The sequence below is a fragment of the Canis aureus genome, chromosome 32 (genome assembly GCF_053574225.1).
Source record: "Canis aureus isolate CA01 chromosome 32, VMU_Caureus_v.1.0, whole genome shotgun sequence".
NCBI classification, from domain to species: Eukaryota; Metazoa; Chordata; class Mammalia; order Carnivora; family Canidae; genus Canis; species Canis aureus.
Genome location: NC_135642.1, coordinates 33,242,872 through 33,255,814, shown reverse-complemented (window position 1 = coordinate 33,255,814; position 12,943 = coordinate 33,242,872). Strand labels below are relative to the sequence as shown.

Here is a 12,943-nt window from a genome sequence, read left to right as displayed (position 1 = left end):
TTGAAAGAAAATTCTGGTAGGCAGAGATGATAGATAGGAGAGAGTAGAATAGTTGGAGGAAATGATAAGAACATGGGAAAGAGATGACCCAATGGCTCCCCTTAGCATTTTTTAAAAAGATTTTTATTTATTTATTCATGAGAGACACAGAAAGAGGGAGAGAAGCAGAAACACAGGCAGAAGGAGAAGCAGGCTTCATGCAAGGAGTCCGATATGGGACTCGATCCTGGGACTCCAGGATCACCCCCTGGGCCGAAGGCAGGCACTAAACTGCTGAGCCACCCACGGATCCCTCCCCTTAGCATTTTTTAAGTGAGGATAGTCTTTTATGCTATTATAAAAAGTAATAACCTGCTTGCCTGAGGTTCTGTGCAGTAGTATTCTGGTAACAGCCAGATCGCCAGGAAACAAGTGTATGTACACACACACACACACACACACACACACACACACAAATTTACCATGAATTTTATGATATAAAGATTTGTAACACAACTTATAAACAATAAAAAAACAAAAAAAACTGTTATCCTTTTTATTGTAAATTCCAGAGAGCCAATTGTTTCTCATACAACATTTTCTTTGGTTTTTGCCAAACCCTTGTATCAATAGCCAACCTATGGATGTGGTTGACACCTGACTGTAGTTCTGACAAAAATATTGGTTGATATTTTTGTCTACATTAACAAGTAAGGTGAAAATGATACAATGAAGACGTGTGTTAGAACTTTGCTCATTTGTCAATGACAGAATGACTTCTTTGCTGAGTTGGATAATAGTTTCTGTATACTGAAAAAATATGTCCTTCATTTCTGTGCTAATCACACAACAATGGCTACATATACAGCACCCTTTTACATTTAATCTGCATTATTAAGTGATCTTCTCCAGCACTTTTCAAGTCTAGAATCAAGAAGATAATAAATCAGGTCCCGATCTGTAGCATCTGCCAGTTTCCATGGTGTCAATACAGCCACCATGGCCAATTTCAAGGTACCAACATGCCACTGACCAGAGTTTAGAAGAGGAGTGCAGGGATCCCTGGGTGGCGCAGTGGTTTGGCGCCTGCCTTTGGCCCAGGGCGTGATCCTGGAGACCCGGGAGGCTCCCTGCATGGAGCCTGCTTCTCCCTCTGCCTGTGTCTCTGCCTCTCTCTCTCTGTGACTATCATAAATAAATAAAAAATAAAAATAAAAAAAAAGAAGAGGAGTGCAGTAGCACACCATTATTTAATATTTCTCCAATACAGAGATAAGGGGCAGAAATCACCTCAAGAGTATAAAATATGATTTAATAAATGAGGAAGCAATGAGTTTTATTTTATTTATTTGTTTTTTTTTAAGATTTTATTTATTTATTCATGAGAGACACAGAAAGAGAGAGAGGGAGAGACACACAGGCAGAGGGAGAAGTAGGCTCCATGCAGGGAGCCCAATGTGGGACTCGATCCCAGAACTCCAGGATCAGGCCCTGTGCTGAAGGCAGGCGCTAAACTGCTGAGCCACCCAGGCGTCCCAGCAATGAGTTTTAAGGATTGTTTTTAATATAACTTATTTCAATATCAGTTTATATAATTTAATATTAATATTAATATTAAAATAATATAATTATGTAGCTCCCTTAAAAACCAGCTCACAAAATTCCTGGTCTGTCATGAACCAGTAGGCACCAAGCTCCAGTACCTCCCTGGCTCTCAGAGACTTTGCACACAAAACAAGAGCGTTTTGTAACCAGGATAGTGTTATATGCAGGCTGCTGTCAACAGTGTAGTAATAAGGGATCCCTGGGTGGCGCAGCGGTTTAGCGCCTGCCTTTGGCCCAGGGCGCGATCCTGGAGACCCGGGATCGAGTCCCGCGTCAGGCTCTCGGTGCATGGAGCCTGCTTCTCCCCTCTGCCTATGTCTCTGCCTCTCTCTCTCTCTCTCTCTCTCTCTCTGTGACTATCATAAATAAATAAAAAATTAAAAAAAAAAGTGTAGTTATAAAATGGCAGCCAACGGTTATTGAGCACCTCTTAAGCGAGCAGGCTCTTGTCTCAATGCTGTATGTATGTTTACCCATTTAATACATGCAACCACCCTGTGAGGGAAGTTCTGCGGTCATACCCATTTTATAGAAAGAGGAGGTTACTTGAGGGCTCCTAGGGCTTCATTGTGTCTCCTCAGAACCCCTTACCGTACTAATATTGCCATTTTGTGGATGAGGGGCCAAGGCTCAGAGAGGTGAGTCACTTGCCAAGAGCCACACAGCTAGTGCAGGGCAGAGTGGATTCAAACCTGTGTCTGTCAGATGCCTGAGAGGATCCTCTTCAGCACTGGTTTCCCAAATATGGCCCAGTGTGCTTCTGACTTCCTTGGAGAGTTTGCTTTACAAAAGCAATACTGGAGCCTCACTCCTGGTGAGTTGATTCTGTCAGTTTGGTATTTTTTTTAAAGATTATTTATTTATTTATGTATTTGAGAGAGAGAGAGAGAACATACAAGCGAGGATAGGAGCAGAGGGAGAAGCAGACTCCCTGCTGAACATGAAGCCCAATGCGGGGCTCAATCCCAGGACTCTTAGACCATGACCTGAGCCAAAGGCAGACTCTTAACTGACTGAGCCACCTAGGTGCCCCCAGTTTGGCATTTTTAACAGTCCCCAGGGGATTCCAGTGGGCAACTAGCTCAGAAACGAACCCCTAAAGCATAGCTTGGGGACTCAGAATGTCTTGACTCAGGCCCAGGTTCCTCACTGGTTAGGTGGGGGCACCAACCCATCCACAGCTTAGTGGCTCTGAGGATCTAATGAGATGATAAGTGGGGAAAGCCCACCACAAGTGCTAGTTTAACACAGACCATAGAGCCAATGTTGCTGATTGGCCCAAGGCTGAAAGCCAGTGGTCCTGGATGTCCTTAAAAGTGAATTTTTATTTCTCTCCATGCCACAGGAGCCTAGAGACAGAGTAGGTAGGTAGAGTAGGTTTTCCCTTCTGCTTTACCATACAGGACAATGGGAGGTCAGAACCATGGAGCAGCCTTCCCCGGTGGAGGAGGCCATGAGTGAGTGGCCAGTAGCTGTAGTTTAACAAATCCAAATGCACCGAGTTAGGGCCCTCCCCTAAGCCACAGCTGTGGGTTTTCTGGGAAAAACATGGAGCTGGGGCAGGAAGCTGCAGAGGCATCAGAGTCGAGATGGACACCCCCACTTTGCCAGCAGGCAAGGGCAACCCCAGCAGGCACCCTTGCATCAACTAGAGGAGACAGGGGAGAGAGGAGAGCACACAGGATTTGGAGTCAGCCAGAGCTTGAACCTTATCTGCCCTACTTATTACTGAGACACCCTGGGCAAGTGCTTAACTTCTCTGAGCCTCAGTTTCTTCATCTGTAAAATGGGGGTGATGATGGTGCCTGCCTCAGAGAATGAGAATTACATGAATATGGATGCTTTGTAAACTCAATGCTATAGATTGTGCTATACTGAATCCCCAGGGTGAGTGATTTTAGAAACACAGAAAGAGCATGAGAAGTAGCCTGCTCTTTGCAAGTGTGCAATCTGTTTAGGGAGGCAGGACTAACACTCAGGGCTCTCGGTGGTGGTTGAGGCTGCGGGGTGAGGCTGCTCACAAGTGTGGAGCTGGGAGAAGGAAGGAGAGCTGGACTGGGTGTTTAGATGATACTTCCTGGGGGAGAAAGAGTTTTGGCTGGGCCTGGAAGGATGGGTAGGAGTTCAGTAGGCAGATGATAAAGACTCTCATTCTGGGAAGGAGACACATGATCAAGGAAATAATCTCAGAGGTGATGCTGACAGCTACAGGTCACTTTATAAGCCCCGTTTGATCTTCTTGATAACCCTCGTGAGACAGGTTTGATCATCATTACTAATTTCTAGGTGAGAAACCTGCAGCTGACAGGCCAAGTGACTTGCTCAGTGTTGGACTGGTAAATGGCAAAACTGGGGATTGGAACCCAGGCTCTAAGGCGCTTAGCCATTATCTGTCTTGATTCCCTGAGAGCAGAATATGCAAGAGATGCGTATGTGACTGCACTGGTGGTTCATTTGTCCAGGAAACAATTCCTGAGCACCTGGGAATTGCAATGCCATCCACCCGTGGGTGCTAGGGGTGGAAATGAGCAGCAGGGCCCCTGTCCTCCTCCCAGAGCTTCAGGAGAATGGGGAGAGGACACATATGGAATGAGAGTGCAGTTAATGCTCTGGCAGAAGCATGTCGAGGTACCATGCGGGCCCTGGGGGAAACACCTAGCTGCATATGTTGGAGGGGAAGGGGTTACAGAACATGTTCCGGCATGAATGTGTTGGAGCTGTGGGGGATGGTGGAGAAGAAGCTTATGAGGAAGGCCATTCCAGCGGAGTTAACTGCAGGTTGGGGTAAGGGTGATAAGGAGGTCGGTTGGGATGTAGCAGAGGGGTGTGTGTCCAGAGGTAGCAGGGCCCTGAATGCCACATAGACAAGGACCTTGGGCATGACCACACTGGTGGTGGGGAAGTGACTGCCTATGGTCTCATCTATGGTGTGCTGGGGGGAGTGTTTGCTGCAGCACTGTGGAAAGCTGCCCATAGGGGCCTGGCAGCAGGCAGTGTTGCTTTCTCAGGTTGCCAGCACTTCCTGAATAATCTGGGGCTGTGGTCGATATTTGCAGTGAAGGTTCGTAAGAGCTTCCTTGTCACCATAGCACAGACTGGCTGGGCCCCTGCTCTGCTGAGTGAAGCAGCCTTGCCCAGTGATAGGCTACACGGGCCCCTGGAGAGGACACTGGGCAGAGGGTTAGCAGACGTGGGCTCCACTCCTTGCTCAGTGACCTTGGCAGTTTCTTGACCTCTTGGAGCTGCTCTTCAAAATGAAGGGACTAAATGATCTCTGAGGTCCCCTGCAGCCTCAACTCTGTGAGCACTGTAGGAGTGACATGGGGGTGAGGATGAGTGGGAAAGGAGGCAGGCAGGTCAGGGAAAGGGCATGCTCTGTAGTTGTGCACAGGTGATTCAGCAGGGATTCAGTAAGGTTCCCAGGGATGACTATAGTCATTGCTACTCTCAGAGAGGAACGGACAGACATAGCCACCACTATTTGAAACCTTGCTGGGCATTGATCCTTCCATGGACCATCTCCATCTCTCTGGATCTTCAGAACAACCCTATGCCATGGTAGGTGTTGTCCCATTTTACAGATGGGAAACCAAGGCTGCAAGAGGTCCAATGACTTTGGCCAGGTTTTGCTGTGAGTGACAGCACTGGGATTTGACCTGCCTGCCTCTAAGCTCAAGCCTTTTGTACCTTACTATATAGCCCCCCACCCCCACCCTCACCGCAAGGCTGCCTTCATCCTGCAGACGCTCTTGGACATGCTGTACTGAACTGATGGGGATCACCCACTGACATGGGTCCTGCCCAGAGGACCAGCTTCTGGTTTAGCACCAAAGCAGGTATCTCTGACCAAATCCCCTGGGACACGGTGGGGCATGTTGGCCTCTCCCGCAGGGGCCTGCCTCATGGGCTGAAATGGATAGATTTGTTTAGACAGGTGAGGACAGTTTCACCTCCTGGTAGCAACTCCACAAGCCCTCTGCTGGGCAGTGGTGGCATCTATGGGAATGTGATCCCTCCTTTTAGCCGTGCTTTGGAGGTGAGGTCAAGTATGTGGATAGAATTTGTCGAAGTAAATAAAGCTAGAGGAGGACAGATGGATAGGCTCATGCTACCCCAGAGGGCAGCCTGGCTTGGGCCCAGCACTCTGTGGTCACAGTGGCCTATTCTTCTTTCCTGATGGGAGCCAGGAGACCTGAGCCTTTTGTATGTCTCGCCTTGGGCCCCAGAAGGGGAGAATTTGCCCAACCAGCTTGGAAGGTTGTTATGCCATCTTGCAGTTGCAGTTGCAGAGGCTAGAGCTCGAAGGGGCTCTGGGTCTAATCCAGTATCTATTTTAGAGTTGGGGGTGCTCATGCCCAGGGAGAGGAAATGGCAGGCTTCAGTTCCCATGGCCTTGTATGGTGGAGGTGAAACTGCAATTTCCCTGTACTTGGCCTGGAACTTTTCTAGTGCCCTATGCTAGTGCCTGGGATGGGGGAAGCAAAGAAGTTGAGAAAGAGCCCTTGGGGGAACTGCTGCTTTGCTGGCCCTCAGGCTGCCCTTGGGGATCCTCCCTCAGATTTCTCCTCCTGACCTAGCCCTACAGCAGCCCTGTGGGGAGGAGTGCACAAGGCGCCCCCCTCGGGCTGGTGGAGGACCTCCACAGGGCAGAAGGGGAAGGACCACCAACTCCCAGTTCTTTCAGTTCATGTCAGCATATTTCAATGGCATGTGCAGGATGCAAGACATCATCAGGGAGGCCAGGAAACTTAGCACTGATCTGAGTTTCCCAGGGAGGCCACCACCCAGGAGAGCAGTGTCACAATATGGGAGACAGCCTGTAGCTTAGGACCACTTGCTCATAAGCATCATCAGCCCTGAGGGGGTTATACACGAGGTCAGGGACCACTTCATTGAAAAGTGAGATGGGAGAAGGAGGCAGGCATGCGGCATGGTCTCTGAAAGATGAAGTAGGGAAGGCATTCTAAGTAAGGGGGACAGCTGGAGCTTGGGAGCGGTGTCGTTCTGGGTGTGGGAAATAGCCACCTTGAAGGGATATGGGCAGGTACAAGCAAGTGATGGGCAGTGAGGCTAGGAAGGTAGCATGGGGCCTGTTGGAGCAGAGCCTCCACGCCTCAAGTATCATGCAGGGCATTTGAGCTTTCTCTCATGGTCAGTGGGACCACTGAAGATATTTAACCAAACTGGGTGATGTGGTGAGTAGGAGCCAGACTACCCGGAAAACCCCCCTGACTCTGCCATTATGAGCTGTTGGACCTTGGGCCAATGACCTTTGCTCTCTGAGCCTCTGTTTTCTCAGCTGTGAAGTGGGGGTAATAACAGCACCTACTCCTCAGAGTGATTGCAAGGATGACCTAGAGCACGAGTGAGCTGCTTGCCTTGCTAAATGTTCAGAAAATCTCAGCCCCCACCTTGCTTCCTGGGTAACATCAGACTGGGTTAGTGGAGGCTGGGCTAGCCAGAAGGAAGCCCTTCTGAAAGCAAGAGGAACTGTAGATATAGGGACTGTTTTCCTGTTTTATTATATTCTGGTTCACTCCCAGTTAGGGCAGGTCTGAGCCTGAAGGTCCATTTGGTCCAAAGGCCCAGTGTGTGAGTGGTGAGGGCAGGACAAGAATCTGAGGCCTGCCCACCCAGCAGAACATTCCTGCTGTGCCAGGGTGCAAGCCTGCCCTAGGTTGCCAGGCCCAAGCAGCATCTCCACTTCTCCCTGGAGTAGATTCCCAGGATGCTTGAGCCACAGGGAAGGGAGATCATTTACTCTAGTTGTTAGGAGCATAAGCTCTGGAGTCCAACAGATAAAAGTTGAAAGCCCTGTGTCCACAAACCAGTATTTCAATCTTGATTTCTCTTTCTGAAACAGAGGAATGATAACATCCACTGCATAAGATAGGAGGGTTCAGTGAGGTATAAGGTTTGTCACATGCTTGGTTAGCACAGTGCAGCTAAATGGCAGCATGTGTGTGTGTGTGCGCTCACGCGCATGCACGTGTAGGCCTTCTGGAGGAGATACTATTTTTACTGAAATGTGAATAGGAAATTAGCCAGCTTTGTGATAGGGGCCGTGCAGGAAGAATGTTCCAAGTGGGGGAGAAGTCACCTGCTGTGTGTGTTAGGTTCTTGGGGTGGACAAGATCTTGTGCAGACAGGCAGTACTGGGTAAGAAAACGTGGCCTGGCCCTGAGGTTTTCCTAAGCCAGTGGAGAGGCTACTGCTCCTGGACGGTGGGACACAGAGGTGAGGGGGTGTGCGGCCAGGATGCTTCTCACCTCTCAGAGCAGTGCTGCCAGATCCAGCCTCCCATCATTCTTCCTTCTTTTCTGATGTTCCCTACCCAGCTCCTACTGCCCCATAACCCTGGGAGTCACCAGGTCCGATGTGACTGCTTTTGTCCATGGAGGCTCCCATCCCCCTTCAGCATGTGCTGTGCTCTGAGCACACTGGTCATCGGGAAGCCCTGGGCCCTGACCCTGAGCTCCAGAGACAAGCTTCAGGACCAGTCCCCAGAGGAGAGGGGAAGGTCCCAATAAGGTGACTCAATTCCAATGTGGTGGAATAGAGGAGAAGCCCCACCCTCACCCCACCCCACTGGGGAGATGGTGCACAGCTTCCTGCATGGGGTGCCAGGATACTTGGGGTCTGTGGGCAGCCACTGGAGGGCTGGACTGGGGGTACTGCAGCGGGGCCATCTGTCTGGGTCCCATTTCCTGACCTCCCCTGTCCCTACTCTCCTTTCTGCAGGGCCTAAGACTCTGCTTTGCCTTGGGAGAGGACTTTGACACATTTTAAAAATAAAGTTGAGAGAAATCTCCAGAGGGGAAGAAGGATAAACAAGCATAAAAAATTGCAAAAGGAAATGTCTTATTTATTTATTTTTGAAGCCGGGGGAAGGCCTCAGCTGGCCGGCTCACTCAAGTGAAAGTTTCCAGCCACTCTGACATGAGGTCACAGAGACTTCAGGGAGCCAGGAAGTTTGGGATACGGCACCTGGAGTGTCCTCAGGCCAGATTCAGGAGCGGTTCAGCTAACTGATCCTTAGGGCCCCCCTCAGCCTACCAGCCTCTGTGCTCTGCACTATGGGGGTGGACATGCAAAGACCTCAATCCTCCCTCCAGCTGAGGGTCCGGTAGAGGAGTGAGGACAGAGCCAGCAAGGACTGTTGGGCAAGGGAGAGTGTGACAAATGTCATAACATAATGGTTCAAATAATCACCACGGGGACTGAGGGGTAGGATTCATTTGTGGTGTGTGGGGGGTACTCAGGGAGGAAAGCTTTCAAGGACTAGCTGAGTTGAGGTAGACTTTGAAGCCCAGCTAGGATTTTATTTTTTTTTATTTTTATTTTTTTAAGATTTTATTTATTTATTCATGAGAGACAGAGAGAGAGAGGCAGAGACACAGGCAAAGGGAGAAGCAGGCTCCACGCAGGGAGCCAGATGTGGGACTCGATCCAGGGTCTCCAGGATCATGCCCTGAGCTGAAGGCAGCGCTAAACCACTGAGCCACCGGGGCTGCCCCCAGCTAGGATTTTAATGGGCAGATAAAGCAGAAGGTTTTCTAGGTAGAACAAATAATTCGAGCAAAGGTACAAGGTGGGAAATTCTTCAGGACTTTGAAAATAGGGATGTTTGATTTTCTTAAACACGTATTTATCTTTATTTAAAACTGCTTTCTTGAGATAATAAGTCACCTACTATACAGGTCACCCATTTCAAGTGTACAGTTTGCAAAGTTGTGCAACTGACCCCACAATCAATTGTAAAAAATCTTTGTCACTCCAAACAATAAAGCCCGGTACCCATTAACAGTCACTCCCCATTCCCCCAGTCCTGGGCAACTACTAATCTACTTTCTGTTTCTCTGGATTCACTTCTTCGGATAGTTCGTATAAATGGAATCCTATAATGCGTGGTCTTTTGGGACTGATTCTGTCACTTGGCATAATATTTTCTTTCTCTTTTTTTATAAAGATTTTATTGGGGCACCTGAGTGGATCAGTCGGTTAAGCATCTGCCTTTGGCTCAGGTCATGATCCTGGAGTTCCAGGATCAAGCCCCACATCGGGCTTCCTGCCCAGCGAGGAGTCTGCTTCTCGCTCTGCCTCTACCCCTGCTTATGCTGTCTCTCTCCCCCTCCCTCTCTCTCTCTCTCAAATAAATAAATAAAATCCTTTTTAAAATATTTATTTATTTGAGAGGGAGAGAGCATAAGCAGGGGGAGGGGCAGAAGGAGGAGAAGCAGGCTCCCTGCTGGATTGCACAATCCTGGGATCATGATCTAAGCCAAAGGCAGATGCTTAACCAACTGAGCCACCCAGGTATGTTTTCAAGGTTCATCCATGCTGAAATATCAGTATTTCATTCCTTTTTATTTTTCTTTGCCTTCTTTCCTCTTAATGGCTGAATAGTATTCTACTACATGGTTATACCATATTCACCACTTGATAGAAATTTGTCTTGTTTTCACTTTGAGACTATTATGAATATGCAGCTGTGACATTTGATGTTTTTATGTGGATGATATTTTCAGGACATTCCACTTTGAATGGAGTCTGGGTTTGTCATGGTAGAGAGTGGGAAGGGACAGGGTGAAGCAGAGCAACATGCTCACCCACTGTGAACTATGAGCGGTTGGGTGGGAGTGAGAAGGGTAGGCTCCTGTTCTGGCCTCACTAACAGCCTGTGGATTATGAGGCCAGGGCAGGGCCGTCCTGCCACCCACACACACCTGCACAGTTGTGTCAGATCTGGCAGCTATTTGCAGCACTGGAGGATAGCCTGGGCAGCTGGTATTTTCCCTGGAAATCAGGTGCATTTTTTCCTGGTCCTGCTGAGGCCAAAATTAGTGTAAACTACACAGTTAGTCCAGGAGAGGGGAGTTTGTCAACAGGAAGCTGGCCAGCTAGGGGAAGGAGGTGGTCAGGAAGACGATTGTTTTTTTTTTGTTTGTTTTTGTTTTTTTTTTTAGATTTTATTTATTTTTTCATGAGAGACAGAGAGAGAGAGAGAAAGGCAGAGACACAGGCAGAGGGAGAAGCAGGCTCTATGCAGAGAGCCCGATGCGGGACTCAATCCCAGGACTCCCGGATCACACCCTGGGCCGAAGGCAGGCGCTAAACTGCTGAGCCACCCAGGGGTCCCCAGGAAGAAGATTGTTAATAAACCATGTGTAAACCGAAGCTAGGCTGCTAGGCTCCCACCCCTCCCATGCTCACTCAGAGGGCAGGGGTTTTGTTTACAGGAAATGCTGCCAGTTTCTCAATGGCCCCATTTAACAGATCTGGAAATAGAGGCAGTGCATTAAAGGGATCTGCCATTCAGAGACAGAAAGGGAGCTAAAGCTAAGGTCTCCCCAGTTCTGCTGTGAGCAGCAGGTTTGGAAAACATGGACCTTGCCCTCAGCGCTGTGCCTGTTTTTGAGTTCACAGGAGAAGACAGGACACAAAAACCAGAAAGAATTTTAGTCTCTTAAAAAAGAATACCAAACTCCACCCTAACCCCAAAGTGAAAATACAAAACAGGGCTTTAATTACCATCTTTTCTTCTTTTCCTTCTTTACTTACTTTCTCTTTCTGTTTTTTATAGTTGTTGTTTTTTTGTTGTTGTTGTTTTGTTTTTTGTTCTCCAGCCAGAAAACATTATGTTGTTAGACAAGAATATTCCCATTCCACACATCAAGCTGATTGACTTTGGCCTGGCTCATGAAATAGAAGATGGAGTTGAATTTAAGAACATTTTTGGGACTCCAGAATTTGTTGGTAAGTTTTAGGCCTGTTTCTTTCCCACCTAAGCATCTGGGATCAAAAGATAGAGAAGTTCTGGAAACAAACCCTGTGTCTGGGGCTGTGGCCTCTGGGCCAAGATGGTACCTTGGAGACACCCCCCCCCACCTTAGAAATCTAATGAGTGGGTAGAAAATGTCCTGCTGGTCTTCTGGGTAAGGGTCCAGGTGCTGGCTGAGCACCCAGTAGGACAAAAGTAAATTCCCCAGGTGAGGCTTACAGACTTTTGCAGAGTCAAACCCTCCCAGAGCTGGCCCCACCCCTTGCTGAATTTATTGTGAAGATGTAAAATTACCCCACCCTCTGGCATTCCCATAAACTCACGTTTCTCTGGAGCAGCTTCTGATTTCCTGAAAAGGAAAAGGGAAATCATCTGCTAGATGCCAGATCCACCCACTCACCTCGCCTGTGTGCCTGGCCTTTATTCATGCACAGGGGGCCCTGCTGGTGCGGGGCCCTGGCAGTTCTCTCTTCCCTCTGCTTCCCTCAGCCTTGGCTCAGGCCCCAGAAGCCCCCACATGGTACTGGGGCTACAGGTTTGGGGGTCTTAGAGTTAGAGCTTTGCAGAGGGGAGAGGAATGAGAATTGAGTGAGGACTACCGTCTCTCAGCTTTGGGGGTTGGAGTAGTCTTAGAAATGGAGGGAGGGCGAGATCTACCCAAAACCTGGAGGCAGAAACTTCTGACCACAGTCAAAAGGAAAATAGAATGTGTAAGATCATCCGTTCTGATGGATTTTTCAGGTCGCACATACCAGCTCCACAGCTGTTACGGAATGGTGATGTCAAGGCCCCACAGACCCCAGGTGGGGCACCTTGCTGTATGCCAGGCACTATGAGGGTACTCCACAGGCATGTCAGTTAATCTTCAAACAACCTCATAAAGGAGATTTAATTATATTTCTCTGTCAAGTGCTTTATTCAAGGCAAAACAACCAGTAGGTGGTAGAGCTAAGATTCAAATGTAGATACATCCAGCATCAAAGCCTGTGTTCTTGTGGTTACACTGGATTGTCTCTTAAAAAAGACCTTGGCCCCAGGGGACTTACAATTTAGTTGTGGAAATGAGACATCAAACACCAAGGAAGAGTGCTAGAAGGATCTTTTTAGGTCTCCGGGTCTAGTTTAACAAATGTGGAATTGGAAGGCTAGGGGATTTTAGTTAAGGTCAACCAATGGTTATTCTTCATCTACTGTATGACAGATATTAGAGAGGTACTGGGGACACAGTGATGGGAAGAAGCCACACTCAGAATGACATATTCAAGGTCACATAATTAATTGGTGACAGAACCACCTTGAACCTAGGACACAAGACATCTATTCTTGAACTTTGTCCAAGATAGCAGTTGCTGTCCACTATTCATATACATGGTAAAATGCATATATTTATTTAGTCAGTTAAGTTCATACCAAGTGTTAATCAACAGCAAATGGTTCAGCCGGAAATTCAGGGCAATAGTGGAAGAAGTGTCACAACACAGCATATGATTAATTATACATGCATGATAAAGATATCTCTGAAAGACTGTGCATTTTTTAAAAAAAATTATTTAAATTCAGTTTGCCAACATATAACAT

At 48.0% G+C, this 12,943-nt stretch overlaps 1 protein-coding gene across 6 annotated transcripts in view; it reads left to right on the top strand.

Moving 5' to 3' along the window:
* The window catches only part of DAPK2 (death associated protein kinase 2), a 125,278-nt gene that overhangs the window by 87,309 nt on the left and 25,026 nt on the right, over positions 1–12,943 (top strand). For all 6 annotated transcript variants that reach the window (XM_077881402.1, XM_077881399.1, XM_077881397.1 and 3 more), the window contains one exon: positions 11,211–11,340. In XM_077881402.1, the coding sequence (XP_077737528.1) occupies positions 11,211–11,340 (130 nt within the window). The remainder of the gene's footprint in view (positions 1–11,210; positions 11,341–12,943) is intronic.